This window comes from Lucilia cuprina, chromosome X (genome assembly GCF_022045245.1).
Source record: "Lucilia cuprina isolate Lc7/37 chromosome X, ASM2204524v1, whole genome shotgun sequence".
Lineage (NCBI taxonomy): Eukaryota > Metazoa > Arthropoda > Insecta > Diptera > Calliphoridae > Lucilia > Lucilia cuprina.
Genome location: NC_060949.1, coordinates 7,754,415 through 7,777,128, shown reverse-complemented (window position 1 = coordinate 7,777,128; position 22,714 = coordinate 7,754,415). Strand labels below are relative to the sequence as shown.

Here is a 22,714-nt window from a genome sequence, read left to right as displayed (position 1 = left end):
CCCATAGGGAGACAATAGATTGTCTATTGACTAGTCTAAGAACCACTATTAGACTATTGACTAAATGGTATCAAGTATTGACTTGTCTAATGACTAATCTATAGTTTTTAAGTACTTTTAACTAGACATTTACAGTAGGACTTTCGATTATCCGGCAACATCAATTATCCGGGATGGAAAAATAATCGTAGTCCCATTGTATTTCTGTATTAGTCTTTAGACTAATATAAGAACTCAATCTAATAGTTTATTGTCTTGTTATAGAGTACTCCTCCGTCTATTCTATTGAATAGCTTATTGTCCATGGACTAGTACATTATCTAATGTACGTCATATAGTGTTTAGTTTACTAAGTAAAAAAATCGGCTTGAAATGCTTTTGTTGTACATTGATATAAATTCTAGGGTATTCAAACGATTAATCGTCGATCGGTCAATCGCTCTAATAAATGAAAATTAATGTATATTAATATATAAATTCAATATATTTGTAATGAATTTTCTCTCTGTATTAATTTAACGTTATTTTTCTGTAATTAAGAATATTGATTGGATGATTTTTATAACAATACTTCAGAATGGGTTCATGCGGAAACATTTCGGATTACTTAAAATAAATCTTGAATATAATAACATCGCCTTTACTTCTACAAACAGTTTGTGTTTTTAAAGTATTTATAATAAGTTTTTTCAGCAATAAATAGTTATACACTAGTTCATTGAAACGTATAAGTTCTGGAACTTGTTGACAAATCTCAAAAACTTAAATTTATTTAACTTAATTTCTTTATATAAAAGAGGATTTCTAATATTTGAGAAAAAACTTAATTAACAAACTTTAATAAAAATAAGTTTAAGAAGTTGAAAATTATAATTTTGTTTGTTATATTGTAGAAAGGAATTAATATTAATTAAAAAAAAACATCCACTTCCCTTTTATTCGATTAACCAAATAATTTTGAATTATCCGATTATTAATCGGAAAACTTTAAACCTCAAATAATTATTTGTCGAATAAACCGAATAAGACAAAAACCCGAATAATTGAATACACTAATAAATTCGCAAAAATAAAAATTTGATACAACCTGACCCAAAAAGTACACTTTTAAAAACGGGTTTGTACAATTTGAAAATTCTATTTGGTATTTCTGGCAACTAATTAATTTTTTTCTTGGACCAGCACTCAGGGGATGACTCCTACTCATGCAGTACATTGTGCTGTTTTCATTTTGTTAATATCAAACTAGCTTTTTTTGAAATTTTTACCTGACAGCCGATTACACTACCTTATAAAATTAATACTCCTTGGAGCAAAGCAAATGCAACAGCTTAATTACAATTGTGAGTTTAAATTAAGCGACTGTTGACAGAACACATTTTTCGACGTTTGTAAGGAAAAAGTCAAAACAAAATGATGTTTTGTTTAAAATTATTTTTTATGAACAAATTATTAAAAGTTTATCGATTTCGAGTTTAATCCTTTGTTTTCGATAATAGTTAATATTTCAATAATTTATAAACAACAATGATCATTAAGACCGAAATATAAAAAAAATCTTTTTGCAGAAGTATTTGAATTTTCTAAATGATTTAATAAAATTTTGATTTATTGTTTAAATGATTAACTATTAAAGTATTTCTACAAAAATTAGTACAACTATATTTTGTATTATGATATCTTGGATGCATGTACCAGATAAATATGAACTAAATCAGTTTAATTAATGTTAATCTGACTAGGAAAGTTGATAGGAGGATGTATAGTACTATCGGGCCTCTTGTATGCTCCTTTTTAGAAAAAAATGATCACTTAGTGTATTATTTTTCAATGTTCATTGGAATTCCAATGAATTTTCCAGTCAGTGTTAGTCAGGGATGCTATTTTGGTGCATGGAATAGTGTAGCGTTAGTCAGGTTAACTACATCGACCTCCCTTCTCTTTAAATGTATTACATACGCCCTGTCGTTGCCCACTACTCCCGAGTGGCCTGGACATTGGGCTTTAAAAAGGTGGACATAAATAATTTCACAGTTATACATCAAAAAATGTAGAGGTTCTTATATACCAATTAGAGATGCCAAACGGGATTTGAAAGTACCGAAAACCGGGATTTTTAAAAACGAAATCCCGGGGATTTTCGGGATTTTAAAATCCCAATGTTTAAGTGTTTTTCACCTAAATTTATACATTATAAAATTTTAAATGAGAAAATTTTAATAGTTTTTGATTAAAAATAAGCAGGATCATTAAATTTTAAACATTTCGGCCTATTTTTCAATCCAATTACATTATTCATTGAGTAACTTTTTAAACTTAATATGACTCTACTAACTTACAAGCTGAAATATCAAAAATAAAAAGGGCAATAAATAGGCATAGATACTATCGGATATCTAAAAATAACAAGTAAGAAATTATGATTTAGTTTCCATAACAAAGCATTTGACTTGATTTGTACCTCGCCTTTGATATATTTAAGCAATTAATTGTTAAAAAACTAATTTTCTGAAATATGCTTTATATTGGGGCTTGGGGAAGACCCCCGTTTGAAGCGATCCTCATAAAATGTGGAGGACGAATTTACGGTTACATAAAATGTATTTATGCTGAATTTCACTATGACACTAGTCTTTTTAAGCGAATTGTGGACATTAAAGTAATTTTTTGAAGGGGGGGCTTTGTAAGGGGACTTGGGTCAAAAGAAGCACGAAATTTAACAGGATCTTCAAGGCCAGCATAAAACTTAGTTGTGCCGCTTTTTTGTCGATATACGAGTATATTAAACATAATTATGAGCTACTCGGGTAAAACCCACTAAAGTGGTGTAGGGTACAAAAAGGACAATAAATAGGCATTGATACTATCAAATATGGGTATATCAGAATCTATACTGGCAGTCAACCTGTTAATAAGATGGCGAGATGATAATTCTCTTATTTGGGTAAGAGGACACAATATATTACTGGAAATTATATTGCTGATAGCTTGGCAAATTTTGGAACTACAATGGCTATACTTGATATAGACAGGTTTTGTAGTGTTTCCCTAGCGGTTATTAAAAACCATATATCCGATATTCTTCTCAAGGCGGTTTGTCACATGAGTGGTGTGTCTAGAAAGCACTGTATTTAAATAGCTATTTTATTATTTTTAGTACTTTGAACTAATTTGATTTCCAAAAATTTCACAAAATACTTTGGAAAGTGATCAGTGTGATCATTTCGAACTTTTACGTACAGTCTTTTATGTTTTGTTACAATAGTACGGCTAGACCTGGTTCAAACTGGGAAATTTTTGTTGAAAAATTTTTTATTTTGTGTGTGAGAGAAAGAGATGATTGATATTTTCTTCTCTTCCTCTCACACACAAATAACAAAAGTTTCCCAAAAATGTTTCCTAGTATTGTCAAGGACCTTACTCCTCTTCATGAGTAAAAAAGGCTGGAATAACATAAAATATGTTATTGATAGTTTTTGGGCAATCACTAATAAAGAAATGTATAAAAAATTGTCATAGATATGGTCGAATCCTTCGACATAATCAGTGGGAGAATTCCCAAAAAATAATTTTCTTTAAAAACACCTTTACGGTTCTGTAAACTTAGAAGATTTAAGTGAGAAATTTGGTGAGAATTAGTAAGATATTGTTACAATGAAAATCGATTTAAAGGGATATAATTGCTCGTAACTTTGACGTATGTTGTATTTGTATTCATTTAACAAAGTCTCCTGGAAAGTGGTATTTGTAATACGTAAGCTCTATGGACACTAATAATACCGTAAAATACAGTTATTTTTATACCCACCATTAAAGAATCTTTGTGGTTCTACCCACCGTTTCATTATTCTATGAGGCCTTATGAGATTTTTTTATCCATATTTTTAATTCAGCTTTCGTTGCGTCGAATGGTTTTGCGTTTGTCAGGTTAAATACATCGAGCTCCCTTCCCTTTAAAGCCACGATCAGCAACTCCTATACACAGTGTTTGATTACTCCCACGCATAGAAAACACAATTCAGTCTCATTTGAGTTGTCATAAAAGGAGGTTGTGTCGTCGCTCGTTTCTTGTTTTTGCAATGAAAATGAACGAAAGTATATTAATGAAGGGTGGATAATACAATTATTGTTGTACTTTTTTAATATCTGCACTACATATTTAATAGCTTTTAAAATTATTAACTTTTGAAAATGTTTTTTCTTTCAACATAATTTGCAAATTATAATAATTAACCAAAATTTAATGTATTTTTTTTAATCATTACCTTTAATATGTATATATATAATTACAAATTTAGTTAAAAACTAAAATTTGTAATTTTATATACATATATATTAAAAATTAAAATAAATATGTGGAAAACAGGTAACAAATATTTGTTACTTTTAAACTAAAAAATAATAGTTTTGTGTTACATTAATATTATTTCTAAATTTCAGTTTTCCATACATGAATTTTTGTGGAGATGAGAGTACAATGATTTCTCATTTTTTGTTTTTTCGCTCGTTCAATTATACAAGTGCAAAATGTAGTAGTATATGCCTGCCGATCCTGGCTTTAAAGCTATTACATTCGCCATTTCGTTGCCGACTACTCCCGAGTGGCCTGGTTAAAGCTTTCTTACAATCCAATACGGTCTTAGATTTAATTCTATCACCTGATATCGCACTAATTGCCTTCTGGCTGTCGGTAAATATATTAAGCCCTGTAGGCGCCATATTTATTCTAATCCAATTTACACATTCCGTTATTGCTAGTACTTCTGCCTGGAAGCTTGTGTAATGATTAGGAAAACGGTGGTATATTACTGTTTCTGGGTCTTCAATATAGAACCACAGGCCCACTTTGTCCCCGAATTTAGAGCCATCCGTGTAGCAACGGATTCCTACTGGTATTTGCTCCAATGTTCCGCTTGACCTAGACATTCTATCTGGGATTAGCGTTTTAAAGTTTCTAATCCTAAGACGAGCTTTCAACATACAGACGGGCAGACATGGCTGTCCGTCTGTCGGTCCATAATTGACCTTCCACAAGCCAAAATCTCATAACAATGTCAACCTAATGTTTATAGGAGAGCATTGCATTTACTGCATACGGTTTGATGGTGGGTATATAAGATTCGGCATAGTCGAATTTAACACTCTTACTTGTTACTTTTCGTGTAATATTCTGAAGTATATATACAAATTATTTTCAACAAACATATTTTTTAATATATAAGTGAATGTACATAACCAGATTAACAGAGCAAGGCTTTTCCTGTGGTTTTCAGCCGTAACTAAATGTACAACAACGTACTCATACGTATTAAAACTCATTCAGTCTCTTTTGAGGGTTCATTGTACGAGGTTGTGTTGGCGCATGACTGCTGAAGCAGGGATGGACATCTTTTTGATTTTCATATGATCTACGTTTTTATAATTATTTTTTTTCTAAATAAACTTTCTCAATATATTTGTTTAATTCTCTAGCTAGTTGTAATACTTTTTTGGCAATTATGACCGAATTGGCAAATCAATCCCCATAATAACTTCCAAATATCTTAGAAAATTGTTTTAAATAGATATATAAACGTATAAATTATAACTATTACATTTATTTGAAATACCACCATTTTAAAAATAAAACTTTCCATGTCTGTGTTGTAGCGAATATGATAGTGCAAAATGTTCTCTTTTCTTGTTTTTTCTATCTCAAAAACTGAACAATCATATTTGTCGCCGGGCTCTGTTTTAAAACGTTTTGTATCCATATTGACCTACTAGACCAAAATCTAATAATAATGATACTTATTCTTTTTTTCAAACTTTAAAGTCCTCTTAAAGCAAGAAACGGTCAGAATATAAAAAATTAAGAAGTTATAGTCGGGCTAGGCCGACCATATAATACCATACACCTGTATATGAATAAAATGTGATTTAGTTTTCATAATAAATCATATAGGTTGAATTGTACCTTGCCTCAGATATACTTGAGCCATTTATTGTTTAATAAAACTTTCGATATTTACTTTAATTTTAAAGGGGGCTTTTTATATGGTCCTAGCTCATATAAAAAGCGCCCTTCAAAACAAATGAGGACCTATATTTATAAAGTGCATGTGGGTCATCAAGGCTTGTATAAAACTTGGTTTGCAGCTTTATGTCATGATACGATTATATTAAACATAATTAGGTACTTTAAAGCCCTATACGATTTTAAACGATAAAAGATCATGTGCAAATTTCATTGAATTATCTTTAAAATTTAGACCTTTAATTTCTAACGTACATGGTATTGCACATGTGTGCAACAATTTTTCCAAATTTATTTGTACTTAAAAATTACTTCCACAAAATAATTTTGCTTGTTTATAATAAACAGTAAACCACTGAAAACAATAACGTCAGAGTGCATTATTCGGCTATGCCAAATCCTTAATGACAGCAAGTTAGTTATTATAACCCATTTAACTATTTAATGTTTAGATAACTTGACAAAATTTTCGTTTCCGTTGTGATGGAACTAACATTTGTGCATATGTTGAACTAATTTTAATTAGGTCCAGAAAAATTTATATTAATAGGCCTGTTTGAAAACATTTTATTAGAATGCTTTATATACATACATAATTTTATCTGGATATAATCATTTAATAATGATTAAGTGGTATTACGTGATTTTCAGAAGTAAAATTCCGTTCCGATTTATATATACAAAATATACATTTAAGTCGAATATTCTCCCGATAACTTTGATTGTAAATGTGAGTTTAAGTTACTTTCCTGAATGGTCCTTATATAGGAGTTTTGACCAATCATGGACCGATTAAAAAATTTTATATAATGATTAATATGCAAAAATATTAAGTCAAATTTCACTTCAAGATTTATTAATTAAAGAAATATGTCTGTTTAAGTGATTTTCGAATGTGGACTTAACATAGGAGATATGACCAATTACGGGCCTCTCCGGAAAAATTTCGTAAAATGATTCATATTTACAGTGAGTGACAAAAATGTGTAAATGATGGTGAAATATATAAACTTTCGTTCTAAATTTTTAAACTAAAAACCATATTCCAAAAAGTTTTATGTTTTTGAAATCTGTATTCAGTAAAGATATATTTAAACTAAAATAATTTAAAAATCCACTTAATTAAACTTCAAAAAAATAAAAAAATTAAGTTTAACTCATTTACACATTTTTAGCGCGTGGTATTAAGGAAACAAAGTATTAAAAATTAATAATTTCTAAAGCAAAATTTTATTATTTTCTATTTTATCTTTGGGTCACCGATAGTTTCAACTATGAAATGTATACTCTCAAACAGTTTGCAACACGCTTTATGAGTGATAAACATCCATACTTCATCGCAGCTCTCTCAGAGATCTGTTGTGTTTTACATGGGTGTTCAAATTTTGACACTTTTGAAAAATATAGTGTTTTTAGCCTTATATTTGTGGTCATTATCCAATTGCATTATATTATTTTCAACGTTTTGATCTCAATCATCAAAAATATCGTGATAAAATGGTTCATAATATCAGTAAACATTTCGGCATTCGTGGCGCCATTTTTTTACACTTTTCGTACGCTAAAAAATTTCCATTTCCAAATTTCATAACGGGTATTATGTCACTGTTTTTTAATAGTGCATTCGATTTTCTATATATATGCTTTGGTCAATCAGGTCCAAAAATTCTAATATAAGAGCTTTGAGCATTCAGTGAAAAGAGGCTTTATAGTCTCTTCTCTAGCATGGATAGAATTGATGGATTGTCGAAAATTGATGGAATCATGAATGTCGGATATTTTTGGTTATTTTTAATGATTGATGATCGAAACGTTGAAAATACGCTGAGAAAACTGGATAATGACCCCAAATATAAGATAAAAGCACTCGATTGCTTCCAAAAATGGTTCAATTTTTTTTTATTTTTCTAAGGTATAGTGAAGTGGATTTTTTATTTATTTTAGTTCAAAAATATCTTCAACAAATACAGTTTTAAAAAACATCAAACTTTTTCAAATATCGTAAGTTTAAATATTTCACCTTCATTTACACATTTTTGTCACACACTGTATGTACATAAAATATATTTGTGTCGAATTTTATCAAGATAGCTTTATTTGATAATGAAATATGTGAAATGAATATGTGTGATTATTTGAAGTGGACCTTATCTGGGAGCTATTACTTATCATGGACCGATCCGGGAAAAATTTGGTAGAATGGTTTTTATGTACACAAAACATATTCAAATACTTTTATAGCTTTATTAATATTATAAACAGAGACAGACGGAAGAGCGGAAGGACATAGCTATCGAATCGACTCAGAATTTCATAAGGATCAAGAATATATATACTTTTTTGGGTCTCAGATGAATATTTCTTGGTGTTACACACGGAGTCACAAAGTTATACATATATACCCTCTACCAGCACTGATAGCGGTGGAGAGTATAATAACCCTTCGGTGAAGGGTTTTATTTGGCACAGCTGAACTTAGCACTCTAATTTGTTTTCTTTTTTAATTATTAGAAATTATTTCTTTTCATGTGATATCGATCTCTGAATAACGAAAGAAGATTCCAGTATTCAACAATCGATGTTGTAGTGTTGTATGCATAGTATGTTAGCAGCTGCTACAATAGTCAAAAGGCCCAAACACATACAATACTTTGCGTCGAACTTCGACTGACAGCTACGTAGCGTAAAAAAGAGATGCCCAATAAAGTATGAAAAAATTAATTAAATATGTTTAAATAATATAATCAATATTTAATATAAAAAATATTTAATTTAAAAATGGTGTTTTTCACACGCATAAATAAAAAGTATAAAGAATATTTTTGATAGTTTTGTATTTGTTTTCATTTTCATTCTCTTTTCTATTCCGTACGCCAAATTTGAATATTTTTTAACTTTTGTACTACACGCACAAATTTGACGTTTTGATTGTGACCGCTCTCATTTAAACACACACAGTACTCGAGCTGCTAGTTGCAGTTCGACGCAAAGTATTGTATGAGTTTGGGCCTAAAGGAATGTATTTTCTATGCAAAAGCTCCTATGACAATTTTTCATATGTTTTTCAATTGTTGACAATTGTTTATTTCAGTATATAAAAAAAAAACAATTTTGGCATAAAAAACTAGAAAGTGGTAACACAGAAATCACATATAGACAGCTGTTTACCAAAACAAAAAAAAATATATTAAAAACTGTTTATTTATTAGTTTAAAATGTGGAATAAATAAAAGAATTTAAAATTCAAAGAAATGTTTAATAAAATAAATATTAATAAATTTAATATTAGTTTTTTTATTTTTTGAGATTGTTATGCACTTTTGATTTGTTTTTTTCGTTAAGAACATAAACTTATGCAAAGATCTGTTCACAATCACGTTTACTATACTTTGGTATGTACAATTGGTCAAATCTTATGTAAATTAGATTGCTTTGAGCCGATTGGTATACTTTAAGGTTGTTATAGGACCAATATTATTGTGCGTTACAAACATCAGCACAAACCCAATATACCCCCTCCACTAAAGTGGTGTAGGGTATAATAATCAAACATATTTTTGGTAATTGTTTGCTACATTTAAGCAAAAATATTGTAGATTCTTAATGATTTCTATGATCTAGCCATGTCCGTCCGTCTGGCTGTTGAAAGCACGATACGGTTCAAACGAAAGGTATACAGAGTTGAAATTTAACACAATTATATATTCCCAGCTTATTTTTGTTTGAGATATTCCGAAAGTAATTGAATATTATTTGGTTGGAAATAAGTTGTTTTGTTGTAGAGCTATTTTTAGAATATTTATGAAAAAAAAAACATTACTGCTTAGCTGTTTTCTTGTGCGTCAACTAATAGTTTTCACATGTAAATACTGTTTTATTTTCTGTTTGTTTAAAAGGAGGCATTTGGTAATTTGTCCACAAAAAATAAAAAGTAAATGTTTTTGTTTCTTTATTTCATTTTTTTTTTTTTAGACTTTGCAGACGAAGTTAGAAAATGTCTTGAAGGTCAAAATTCACTTATAATTTCTAATAAAACGATTAAATTCTACATAAATAACTTTGAAGTAGACGTTAATTCCTCTACCAAAATTTATAAGGATAGGCTCATATTTACCCTTAATCTCCTATGAGCCCTCTTATAGATAATCTCTTTTTTTGTCAATAATACGTAAAAATATTCCACAATACGATTAGAGATCAAATTAAATGCTTAATTTTTTAAAAATTATCCACTTTCATAACATACTGGCTGTTGTAGGGTATCATCATTGTAGCCAATTTAGCACTTTTAGTACTAGATTTAGCACTTTTTAAACTCATTTAGGACCCAAAAATGTAATCTAGCACCTTTTCTAGCATTTTTCAAATATATTTTTGCACTTTTCTAGCACTATTTTTAATATATTTTACATATTTTAATTGTTTTTTTCTGTAAAAAAAATGTTTTTCGGTTATTTGTAGAATTATTAATTACCAGTTATTTGTAGAATTATCAATTCGTACAATATTCAAAAGAAATAATTTATACAGTGGTGAAAAAAATAATAGAAACGACTTTATTTTGGGGTAAAACTGAATTTTCTCAAAAACTACCCGATAGAAATAAAAAAGGTAGATAGGTATTTAGCTCTACTTTCCTATGATAAATATAATTTGTAAGTTTTTTTGCTCAAAAAAATTTGGCATTGAAAAAAATAATAGAAACGATTCACAGTATTGCACTGGGGACATAAGCTGAGATTTCTTAAACACGTTTTGTACTTATTTTTAATAATTTTAATAATAAATTAAATTCTTAATATAAAAGTATATTTTTTTCTATTTCGAAAATCTACTTTTTGGGATTGTTAAAGTAAGAATAAAAAAACTATATATAAATTTGAGTGCCTCAGTAGGCTATATGGTAGTGTGCTAATCAGTCTGGGGTTTGTTGGTTCAATTCCTTCCAGAGACTCTGATCGTAATTTACCCTGCTCGGTAAATTGGGTTGAGTAAAATTTGTAATTGTATTGTAAAGGGTAAATAAAAAAAGCTGTATATAACATTAAAATTTGTTTTAAACTCGTCCCTTTATAAATGAAAAAAAAAAAAGAAATTATTTCCTAAGCATTTAGTGATATATATATTATATATATATATATATATATATATATATATATATATATATATATATATATATATATATATATATATATATATATATATATATATATATATATATATATATATATATATATATATATATATATACAATATCGATTTGAATTGAACAATTATATTTATATTATATTTTTTCAGTGAAATTTTTTTTAAGTAGAAATTTGTAACCGATTTTGGCAAATAGGCTAGGTTTATTTTGGAAATAAATTAAAGTAATTACTTTTTGAAATTTCCAAAAGATTTAATCTAGAAACATGAAATTAGGTATATAAAGGCCGAATTAAGTGAGAACCCGAAATTTTCAAAAGATTTAATCTAGAAACATGAAATGAGGTATATAAAGGCCGAATTAATTGAGAACCCGTAAAAGGGAGCTTTCGGCACCTTTAAAATTTTCTCCAATATTGAACATCGGCAAAACCGAATACATGTTTTTTTCTTATTCCATAACAAATTGGAATCTGAAGAAATTATAATAACAGCGCATATTGATTTTCAGAAGATTTTCGATATATATATATATATTATATATATATATATAATATATATATATATATATATATATATATATATATATATATATATATATATATATATATATATATATATATATATATATATAATAATATATATATATATTATTATATATATATATTATATATATATATATATATATATACTTGAAATTATTACTTTTTTTTCTATAGTTTGGACTCTATTTGCAATTAGATGTCTATTTCAGTTGTAGGTCTTCTCATCATTATGATTATTAGCTGATGCAGTACTTAAGGGATACTTAGTTTAATGTAATCGTTGGTATTTAATTTTTGATTCGTTCTTTGTTTTCAATTGTTCAATTCACAATCAAGTTGTATATTGTATCTAAAGAGTAGTAACAGTGATTGTGAACAGATTTTTGTAGCAAGTCATAAGTTTATGTTCACGATAAAAAAAATCAAAACAAACAATGCTAAAAGTAAAAAAAAACAAATAATATTATTAAACTAATTAAACGAGCAAAATAAACCAAATTAATTTCTTTTTATTTAAAATTCTATTATTTTCGTTATTCCACATTTTAAACAAATAAATAAACAGTTTCTGAATTTTTGTCGTAAGAGTTGTATAGAACTTTTGCATAGAAAATACCAACTACATTGTTATGACTATTGTAGCAGCTGCTGACATACAACGCTACAACATCGATTGTGAATTGAACAAATATTTTTGATTTTTTTATAGGTTACTCATTATTTTCTCGTGCATCATGGGGTTTAAAGTTTATTTGGTTGTGTTATGGTCGTATATTCTTAAAAGAGTTGGTGAGTTGTCATGGTGTTTTATTTGACATATTAGTGAGGCTTAAAAAATATTTTGCTTTGGAGTTTAATTTGCGGATAGTGTGTTGTCATTGAATTGGTGAGCGGAGTAAGTTTATTTTGATTGCAAATATTTGTTATCTTGATTTCATGTCGTATTTTCCAATTGCTGTTGTTCTTACGTCTGATTACATTTTTTGAATATGGAACTTTGTTTTAGATATTTGTTTTTTTTTGGGACTTTGTTTCCTATGTCGGGTAGTAATTCCTATTATTTTATATAGCTAATGGTGCGGTTAGCTAACAGGCTCTCATGTTCTTGTACTTCCTACTTTTTAGAGATTGGGGATCACGCTTCTATCTCTTAATTTGGTCGATTGTTGTTATGGCAGGGATACTGTATCCTAATTTTGGTGAGATTGCTTTTTTTTTGGCTGGTTGTGATGAACTTCCATTATTAATATTTTGACATTTTGAGTTAGATTTTTAATTTTGGTGATAAAACTGTTTATATATACAATGCAATTAAGTTTATTATTAATAATTTATTTTTTATTTTATAATTCTTATTTATTATATTTTTAATATTATATTTATTTATTTATTAATTTTTTATTTATATGCTGAAATAAACAATTGACAACACTGAATTTGTTTACGACATTCGAAAAACATATGAAAAATTGTCGTAAGAGTTGAGAGCTGTTGACATACAATATCGATTTGAATTGAACAATTATATTTATATTATATTTTTTCAGTGAAATTTTTTTTAAGTAGAAATTTGTAACCGATTATGGCAAATAGGCTAGGTTTATTTTGGAAATAAATTAAACTAATTACTTTTTGAAATTTCCAAAAGATTTAATCTAGAAACATGAAATTAGGTATATAAAGGCCGAATTAAGTGAGAACCCGAAATTTTCAAAAGATTTAATCTAGAAACATGAAATGAGGTATATAAAGGCCGAATTAATTGAGAACCCGTAAAAGGGAGCTTTCGGTACCTTTAAAATTTTCTCCAATATTGAACATCGGCAAAACCGAATACATGTTTTTTTCTTATTCCATAACAAATTGGAATCTGAAGAAATTATAATAACAGCGCATATTGATTTTCAGAAGATTTTCGATTAATTTCAAAACCAAGTCGCGATAAAAATGTATCTGGCCTTACAATTTATTTATCAGATCATATTTTCCAAATATCGTGGGCTACATTATACTTCGTTTGTAATTTCTACAATATAATTTTCCGACCCCATAAATTATATCTCTTATATATATATATATATAATATATATATATATATATATATATATATATATATATATATATATATATATATATATATATATATATATATATATATATAATATATATATATATATATATATATATATATATATTATATATATTATATATATATATATATATATATATATATATATATTTATATTCATATTTTCTATCCAGCGGAGTCGATCAAGCCATGTCCCTCTGTCCGCCTGTGTATTTGTTGAAATTAGTTTTTAGAACATCCCAAACATATGCGAGATCCGAATCTACAATTATACAATTACGCATGCTTTCAAGAAGATCACTATTTAAAATCAACAAAATCGGTCCATAAATGACGGATATATGAGCAAAAATCGGAGACAACCTCTGAAAATTTCATCAAGATAAATTTTTTTGTGCGTTAATAAATAAGCCACAACAACACAGTGTTTTGGACAAAAAAAATATGTTTTTGTAAATGTATTTGGCTTTATTGCGCTGTGAATTTTGTTTGTATGCTTGGATATCTCTTGGTTTTATTGAGTTATGTATGTATTTCGCTTTTTTTTTTCTTCACCTTCTTGAGAAGGGTATAAGTTTGTCATTCCGGTTGAAATTTCTATAATATAATTTTCCGACCCGATAAAGCATATATATTTTGGGTCCATATAGGTAGCGGAGATGATTTAGCTCTATCCGTCTGTGTGTCAGTCCGTCTGAATGTTTGTTAAAATCCTTTAAAAATTTCATATAAAGTTGAGTTTTTTAGTCATGCTCAGACAGAAATTGAAAAAAAAGAAGAACAAAGCCGAGCATGGGCACCAGAGCAAGAGCAGCACTAGTGGCTAGAAACATGAAATTAAGTATGTAAAGTCGGATTTAGGTAAGAACTTAAAAAAGTAAAATTATGGGAACTTTTGTTTTTAAAAAGATGCTATTTGAATTTTCCATAATATTGAACCTAGAAATATGAAATTGAACCTAGAGTCTGAATTAGGTGACAACTCAAAAAAACTTGTTGGTACTTTTTCGTTTTTCAAAAGCTACTTTTTGAATTTTCTATTATGTTGAACCCAGAAATAAAAAGATAATTTGATTGTGGTAAACGCAAATATGAGCTAATGTAAGGATGACAAGTGACCTAACATTTGAAAAACATAAAACTGCGATTCTTAGTAAATGTAGTGTAAATTCAAAATATTTTTACTTTTTATATATAAGTGATTAAAATATGCATTAAGAGTATTATAAACCATTATATTTCTAACAATATTACACTATTCAATATTATATAAGTAATAATTCACATTTTTTGCGAGGATTGTAAGATTTATGTTTATTTGGTTTTCACATGTTCAACTACCCATATTTTTATGTTTTTTTTTTTTGTAGTTTGTCAGTTAGACTTATCGTGTTTTTTTTTCTTTCAACATTTCTGTTATTTTTTTTATATATGTATAATATATATTATATTTATTCTTTTAAATACAAATAAAGTTATGTTTTCTAGTTTTAATTTTTTATATTCTTAATATTTATTCTATCAGATATATAGGAACTTTCAATAGTAGTCAAATTGTTTAAATAAAAATTATTTATATATTACTAAAATAATAAAAATAAAAAATATACAGTCTTAGAATGGTATTTCTGTAAATAAACGAATTAATGATAAATATTTATGTATAAATATTTATATATTTGTTTTGTTTTAATTTACGTTTAAGGAACATTTTTTTATTGAATAAAAATTTTACGTTTAAGCTTAATTTGGTTAATTGTAAAAGGACAACATAATAGTGAAACAAAGTAAAAAAATAGTGTAATAAAAAACTCTGAAAGAAATTTCGAATGTAAAATTATAATCAAGCTATAGAAGACTGAAAGTTGATACAACATTACATACGTAGACGATTTAAACAGCATCAAAATATTGATCTCAAATAAAGTTTTAATAACTGTAGAAGTTGCGAAATAGTATACACAACTTCTACGCTCTGGATTTATTTTTTTACTTTACAAGGAAAATGTATGTATGTTTGTTTGAAAGTGTATGTAGGATCATGGTTCTATATCGGATTATTTTTAAGGCAGTTCTCGAACCGGATTTTTAATCACTTTTGCAGGACTGATGTCATTTAAAAACAGTTAAAGAGTGCCATTTTATTTTTAATTTAATAATATTTGAATAGAACATTTTTTAAAATGATTTCAATTCAACAGAATCATATTTGTAATTCTCAATCTATAATGCAACTATTTATTAAATAATTTATTAAAATACATATCATACATATATATTTTATGAAGCAAATGTAACCACTATTTTTTAATGTTTTTCTTTTAAAAGAAAAATGTATTACATTGTGTTAGTGTAAAAAATATATTCAAAAGAAATCATAATGTAAATTTTTTAGGGCTCACGATATTGTGAAAGAAATTAAATAATTACTGTGGTATACATATACTTCTTTGCTGCAATCAAATACCATATTTCTTTGAAGGATAAATTTAACATTAAATGAATGCGACGATTATTTACATTTTTTATCATGTAAGAATGATAACTGAATCAAATACGCATTAAAAAATCTATATTCCATATTAAAAAAAAACTTTTCTCTAAAAAATATCAGAATCTTGGGAATTGGAAATATACATACATCTTCATACATACATTCAAATATGCAAAATAAACGAAGCTCATCTCATATGGTTTAAATGTAAATTATTTTTTTTTGTGCTGTTTTGCTCGACATACATATTTATTCGATATTTCTTTATATTTCATTTAAGTAGATTTGTCGTATAAAACAATTTAACGTAATAGTGAAATATACTCATCTATTTTTCGAACTTTGTGCTAGAATAATAAAAACTTGTTTTTAATTATAATATAAATAATTACTAAGTCGAAACAATAAGTAAATAAAAATAAATAAATAACACATTGCACAATATTGAACACACTATGTGTTGTCCAAAACATACAACAATATATGAATTTTTTAACATTGAAATGCGGCAAGATTTTATTTAATTTATTTAATTTCGTTAAGTTTATAACGATGGGCTTACAAAAAAAGTAGAATGTTGTTGGCCAACTTCGATAATATTAGTTTGTTAACTACGTACATATATTTGTATAACTTGAGTTCAGATTGAAGACATATTAACACCTACTTTATGTTTAATTTTCAAATTCGACGATATGTTTAAAAGATAATTAAAAAATAGTAAAATGTCATAAAACACTTAATGTTATTATACTCAAAACTGGTATTATAGCAAATGTTTTGAAGATATAATTACAAAAGAAATCATTATATTAATTTAAAAAAATTTTGGGAAAAATTTTAGGATTTTGAACATGACATTTTTTACATTCAAACGAAATTTAAAGTTCTAATTGATATTTCTCATTTTTTTTTAAACCAGCATTAAATTTGACAGGGTATATTTTCAAAATTATTTATCCTATTTTAAACTCGTATTTTAATATTACTATTGACAAAGAATTGCAGTTTCAATACAAGAATAATAAGCGTAACTCAAAGAAGCATAAAGTGTCATTAGCAAATTGAAGGGATCTCACGAAAGTTAGCTTATTAGTAAAGTAACATACAACTTATTTTGTGTATGAACATTTTCAATTTGATAAATAGTTTTGAAAATATCTGAACCGTTATGAATTTGGAAAGTTTGAAGAATTCAAACTCTGTATTTATACAAAGAATGTGGGAACCGAGTGTTATAAAAATCGCAGAGAGTAATGTGAAATTCTGTTCTACAAATTTTGAAATGCTCCATTATTGCAAATTTTTGTTTATAATTAAATGTTGGCAGTATATGTTTGCCCATGTTTGATCAACAACGAAACGTATGCCACATTTACATTTCTGTGCAAAGATAAAATTAAACAAAAATATAATAATATATAAATATAAAGCATAAGTTAGGTATACATTTTGTGACCTTAATCTCATTTAATTTATAAATGTATTTTTAATAAGGATAATTAAAAAAAAAAAATATATATATATATATATATATATATATATATATACATATATATATATATATATATATATTATATATATATAATATATATTATATAATATATATATATATATATAAATATTATATATATATATATTTATATATATATATATATTATATATATATATATATATATATATATATATTATATATATATATATATGTATATATAATAGCAGTAAAATAAAATTCTCTCAAATTGATTAGGAATTGAGGACTAGTTTTAATAAAAAATTTAGTAAATATTTAATTAAATAAAGGCCAAACCAAAAAAACTTTTCGAATATTAGGAACTTAGTTACTTGCTTTCTCAATTTTTAAAAATTAAGCAATACATATATATTGATAATAATAATCATGTTATCATGACATATGTATGTATATTTAAAATATATTAGGAACACGTTTTACTTTGAAATAAATATTGTTTTTTTAAGACTAAATCGTTTATAGAAATTTATATGCTATACTCTTAATATTAAATTTATATGCATATATATTATGTATTTATGTGGGATTTTTTATGTATAAATAAAATGTTTCGTAGTATATATATATATATATATATATATATATATATATATATATATATATATATATATATATATATATATATATATATATATATATATATATATATATATATATTATATATATATATATATTGTATATATATATATATATATAATATATATATATATATATATATATATATATATATATATATATATATATATATATATATAATATATATATATATATAACTATTTGTACATACATATATAGTTTTTGGTATATACATATGTACTTACTTGCTTCCAGTTATTTTTTGGTTTTATAATCTAAAATATCCACACAAGTTTGCTTTGTTCGCTTACTTATACTAAAATTTAAATGTATTTTATTTCGTTTTTCTTTTTTTAAAAAATAGGAACTTTTGTGGTTTCTTTTCAAATTTTCCAGTTCTAAAACTAGTGTCTTCAACTATTTCGCAACACGAAGAAATAAAATTTGAAAAAATTGAGCAGTTTGCGCTTTTGACAGAGATGATCCTCCTACATATATGTTGATAATACTCCGTAATAGTACATGTTGTTTTTATTTCCTGAAATCTAAAAAAAAAATATCTAAATATATAAAGTTTCATTACTTTATTTAGTTTAAGTATAACATAACGTTAATAGAAATATTATTAATTATCCTTCGTTAAAAAAATTAAAATCTAAATTAGATGTTTTTAAAAAATTTTAAAAATTAGTTAAATGTGTGAAAAAGATATAACGTTTTTAAAATATGTAATTTTCATTATTTTAATTAAGTTGCTTAATAAAAGATTTGTTTTAATTTTAAATTAATTTCCTAATACATACCTTCATCTTATTTCATGTTCATCCAATTATCATTATCCATTTCATTTTATTCTTACAATATCGATTTTGTATTTATTTGCCTTCCATCACTAAAAGATAATTTACATTTTATTTTATTTATGTTAAAGAATTTTTTTCTAATAATTGCGGTTCTTAAATTCAAGTTTAACACAACATAAAATATTAAAAAATCCGTGAAACATAAAAAAATATCCTTTGATCCATATCACAAAATATTGACTGTAAAAAAGAAACATTTATAGAAAGGAAAGCTTAGAATGAACCAAGTATTATTTTCGGTGGAATCATTACGTTATTTTTTCTCAGTAACATATGAAGCATGGAGCCGAATAAGTCTGTTTAGATCACTTTTTTTAATATGCGTTTTTAGCGTTTTCTATTTAACTGATTCGTTTAATTATTGATACTTTCGACACTTACTATGTTGTTATATCGATATAAATTTATAAAAAAAAAATATAAATATCAGAGTACGAAAATAACGTTTGCAATTGTTTCGTTTTGATCCTTACAATGACTTAAGCAGAAACAAAACCAAAACAACAAAACAATTATCTCAATTGGTTTCGTATTGATGGTTTTGAGCACATCATGTACATTAATGTAAATGTACAAATCTAGAAAAGAAAAGAATGGGATCAAAACTAAAAATTTTCGGAAACGTATTCTCATTACATAAACATTGTTGAATAAAATAAAAAGACTTAAAACTTTTTTGCACATAGATGCCTATGGAGAATACACTTGTAATAAAAACCAGAGACTGTAACTATTATAAGTTTTATTAAAAAAATACTATTTAATTATTATTTTTTAATTTTTTTTTGTTTGCATTGAGAATAACAGTTATTTTTTCAGTTTCATTTTTCGTTCAGAATGTAATCATTATTTTTAAATTTCAGTACAAAAATATACCTTCAATTTAAAAATATTTAATTCTTTTCGCTCTCTTTGCTTATATACAAGGCGATTTAATTTTTTTAAGTTTTGCACATTAGGAAAACTTTGCGAATTGTTTCGTTTATTTTGATGTTTTTATTCACTTTTAGCAAACTCGGTACATTCTTGATAGAATTTTTAATTTGTCATTAAAAAAATATTTTATTAAAAAATTTATAACTCATTGTCTCCTGAAAAATTTCCCAACTGGTTTATAAGCTTTTATTCGCATCCATGAATCATATGTACATATATGTACAATACGTTTTATATACACATATAAATTCAGTTTTTTCATATTATGAAAACAAAAAAATGCTTAATATCGAAATGTTTATACGTTACGAAAGTTTTTCAATCAATGCGGTAATTCGGCCCCAGAATTTATTTATGTCAGCAATGTAAATATTTGTCTGATTGATATAACCATGAATATTTTATCAAATACAAAAAATACGGGATGTATAAAAATATATTAATAAATTATGTACTGATTTACCATATGATGTCTTCCTTAATATGGTTTTGTATAAATAAAATAACTATAAAGGTAATTTAAATGTTTACCTAAGTAACAAAAATAATAACAAAAATAAAACAAATAAAAAAATCAAAATGTATTGAAATAAATCATGGAAGCATTTATTATAAAACATAAAAACTATAAATTTTGTTTAAATATATTAAAAACTATACATATGTATGTATGGATATTTATACAACTCAACAAGTAAATAAAATAAATGGTACAATAATGTACTTATATATAATTTTCTGTTGATCAGAATACTCTTCATATACTTTTCACGAAGTTTTTTTCACATTTTTTATAAATTTTATCCCAAAAAATTCTCGGAAATAATACGAACAAATTTATGTTAATGCAATAATATTATAATAATATAATTTTTTTCAAACATATATCAATATGTACGGTTGTGAAGAAGTATTAAAGAAGTTGGTGTGTTTTAGAATATTAAATGTTATTTACGTATAATTATATTATAATGTGTATATAGTTTCAGTTTTGTTACGATTACTAATGTCTACACTTAAATAATTATTTGGAAATTAACATTTTTAATGCGAGGTGTTGTTTAAGTGGTGGAGATTAATAAAGTAAATACGTATGTATATATTTAAATTTATATAACTTATACTTCAATTAAAATAAAAATAATGTAGTAAACACGAAAACAATGTTTAAAACATATTTAGTCTTTTTCTATATTCATATAAAAGATTCATATTTTGTGTTTATGTATGTAAATTATTTAATACAAAGTACTACTAAAAATAATAATTTATTTGATAATATGTTAAATGCTATAAAAGTTTAAAACAATATGAAAAGCTAAAAACAAATCTTAAAAATTATGGAATACTTTTAAAACAGTTGTTTTTTTTTTGTATAATACATACAGATAGAAAAATGTATGTAATGCGTTCGACGCTGTGGCATGCATTTTATTTAATTAATAAAAAAGTTTATCTGTTTATTATTTTTTAAAAATATTAAGGAATAAACTGCTCATATTGTTTATAAATATGAAATGGAATTCTGATAACAAACAAAACCAAAAACAAAATAAACATTTAAATTTTACTAAATGTATAATAATTGCCCAAAAAAAAAAAATAATAATAAACATTAAATGAAAAAGCTTGAATAAAGAACCCTGTTCATATTGAGAAATTATGTGATGTTTCGTATAGACTACTTACCGGCGATGTGATTATATTTATACATTTGAGATTTTGTTATGTCATTGGCTTCATTTATTGGTTCGTTTCCACTTTTTACCTCAATGACTTGTTCGTCATCTTCAGTCATTTCAACATCTTCATGATTGTTATTGCCATCGTTTTCCTCGTTTGAGTCTAGACTTATATTAACATGTTTGTAATTGTCAACCATACTGCCAGTTGCAGCGTTCAAATGAGCAGTAACCGCCGTATTGGCATTTAAATTAAAAAATAGCTCATTATCAGTTGCTAGGTTTTCGGCTGGGTTGGATTTTTTCATTGTAAACTTTTTCTTTTTAATGGCGTTTCTTTTAGTTTTCTTTTGATTCTTAGGTATGAGTTTTGTGGAAAAACTATTTTCACTTAACTCATCTGTTGCGACACATTCAGCAGAATTGTCTTCAAGGGCGTTAAATGCCATCAACGAATTCGGCATGTTTTGTGTTTGAAAAGCCATCATCATTAGAGCCAGCTGCTGTTGCTGTTGGACATTTTGTTGATTTTGCTCTCCATTAGGTGGGAGTGTCTTCTGATCCATGTAATCATTTAGCGAGCATTTGACATCTTCTTCGCCTCCTTGAAATATTGAAGCTGCAGCTGCTGCACTTGTTTGTGCTAAAAGGTCTTTTACTTTACGTATGTGTTCAACGGTAAAAGCATGTTGTTGTATATTAACTTGCGTCACTTGGCATAGATTGCAATCTCTTATTATGTCATTAGATGCTTCACTGTTTGCACCTGTTACAGCTAAAGGTGTCAGCGCTGATACGTTGCCTTTCAGATTATTATTCGTTACACTGCTG

At 26.1% G+C, this 22,714-nt stretch overlaps 1 protein-coding gene across 1 annotated transcript in view; it reads right to left on the bottom strand.

The window, feature by feature from the left end:
• Positions 1 to 18,652: 18,652 nt before the first annotated feature.
• The window catches only part of LOC124420295, a 4,330-nt gene continuing 268 nt past the window's right edge, over positions 18,653 to 22,714 (bottom strand). Inside the window, exons 2-4 of the mRNA XM_046952626.1 lie at positions 21,891 to 22,711; positions 19,206 to 19,294; positions 18,653 to 18,947 (exon numbers count right to left, since the gene is read on the bottom strand). Coding sequence (XP_046808582.1) covers positions 19,278 to 19,294; positions 21,891 to 22,711 — 838 coding nt within the window. The 3' untranslated portion in view covers positions 18,653 to 18,947; positions 19,206 to 19,277. The remainder of the gene's footprint in view (positions 18,948 to 19,205; positions 19,295 to 21,890; positions 22,712 to 22,714) is intronic.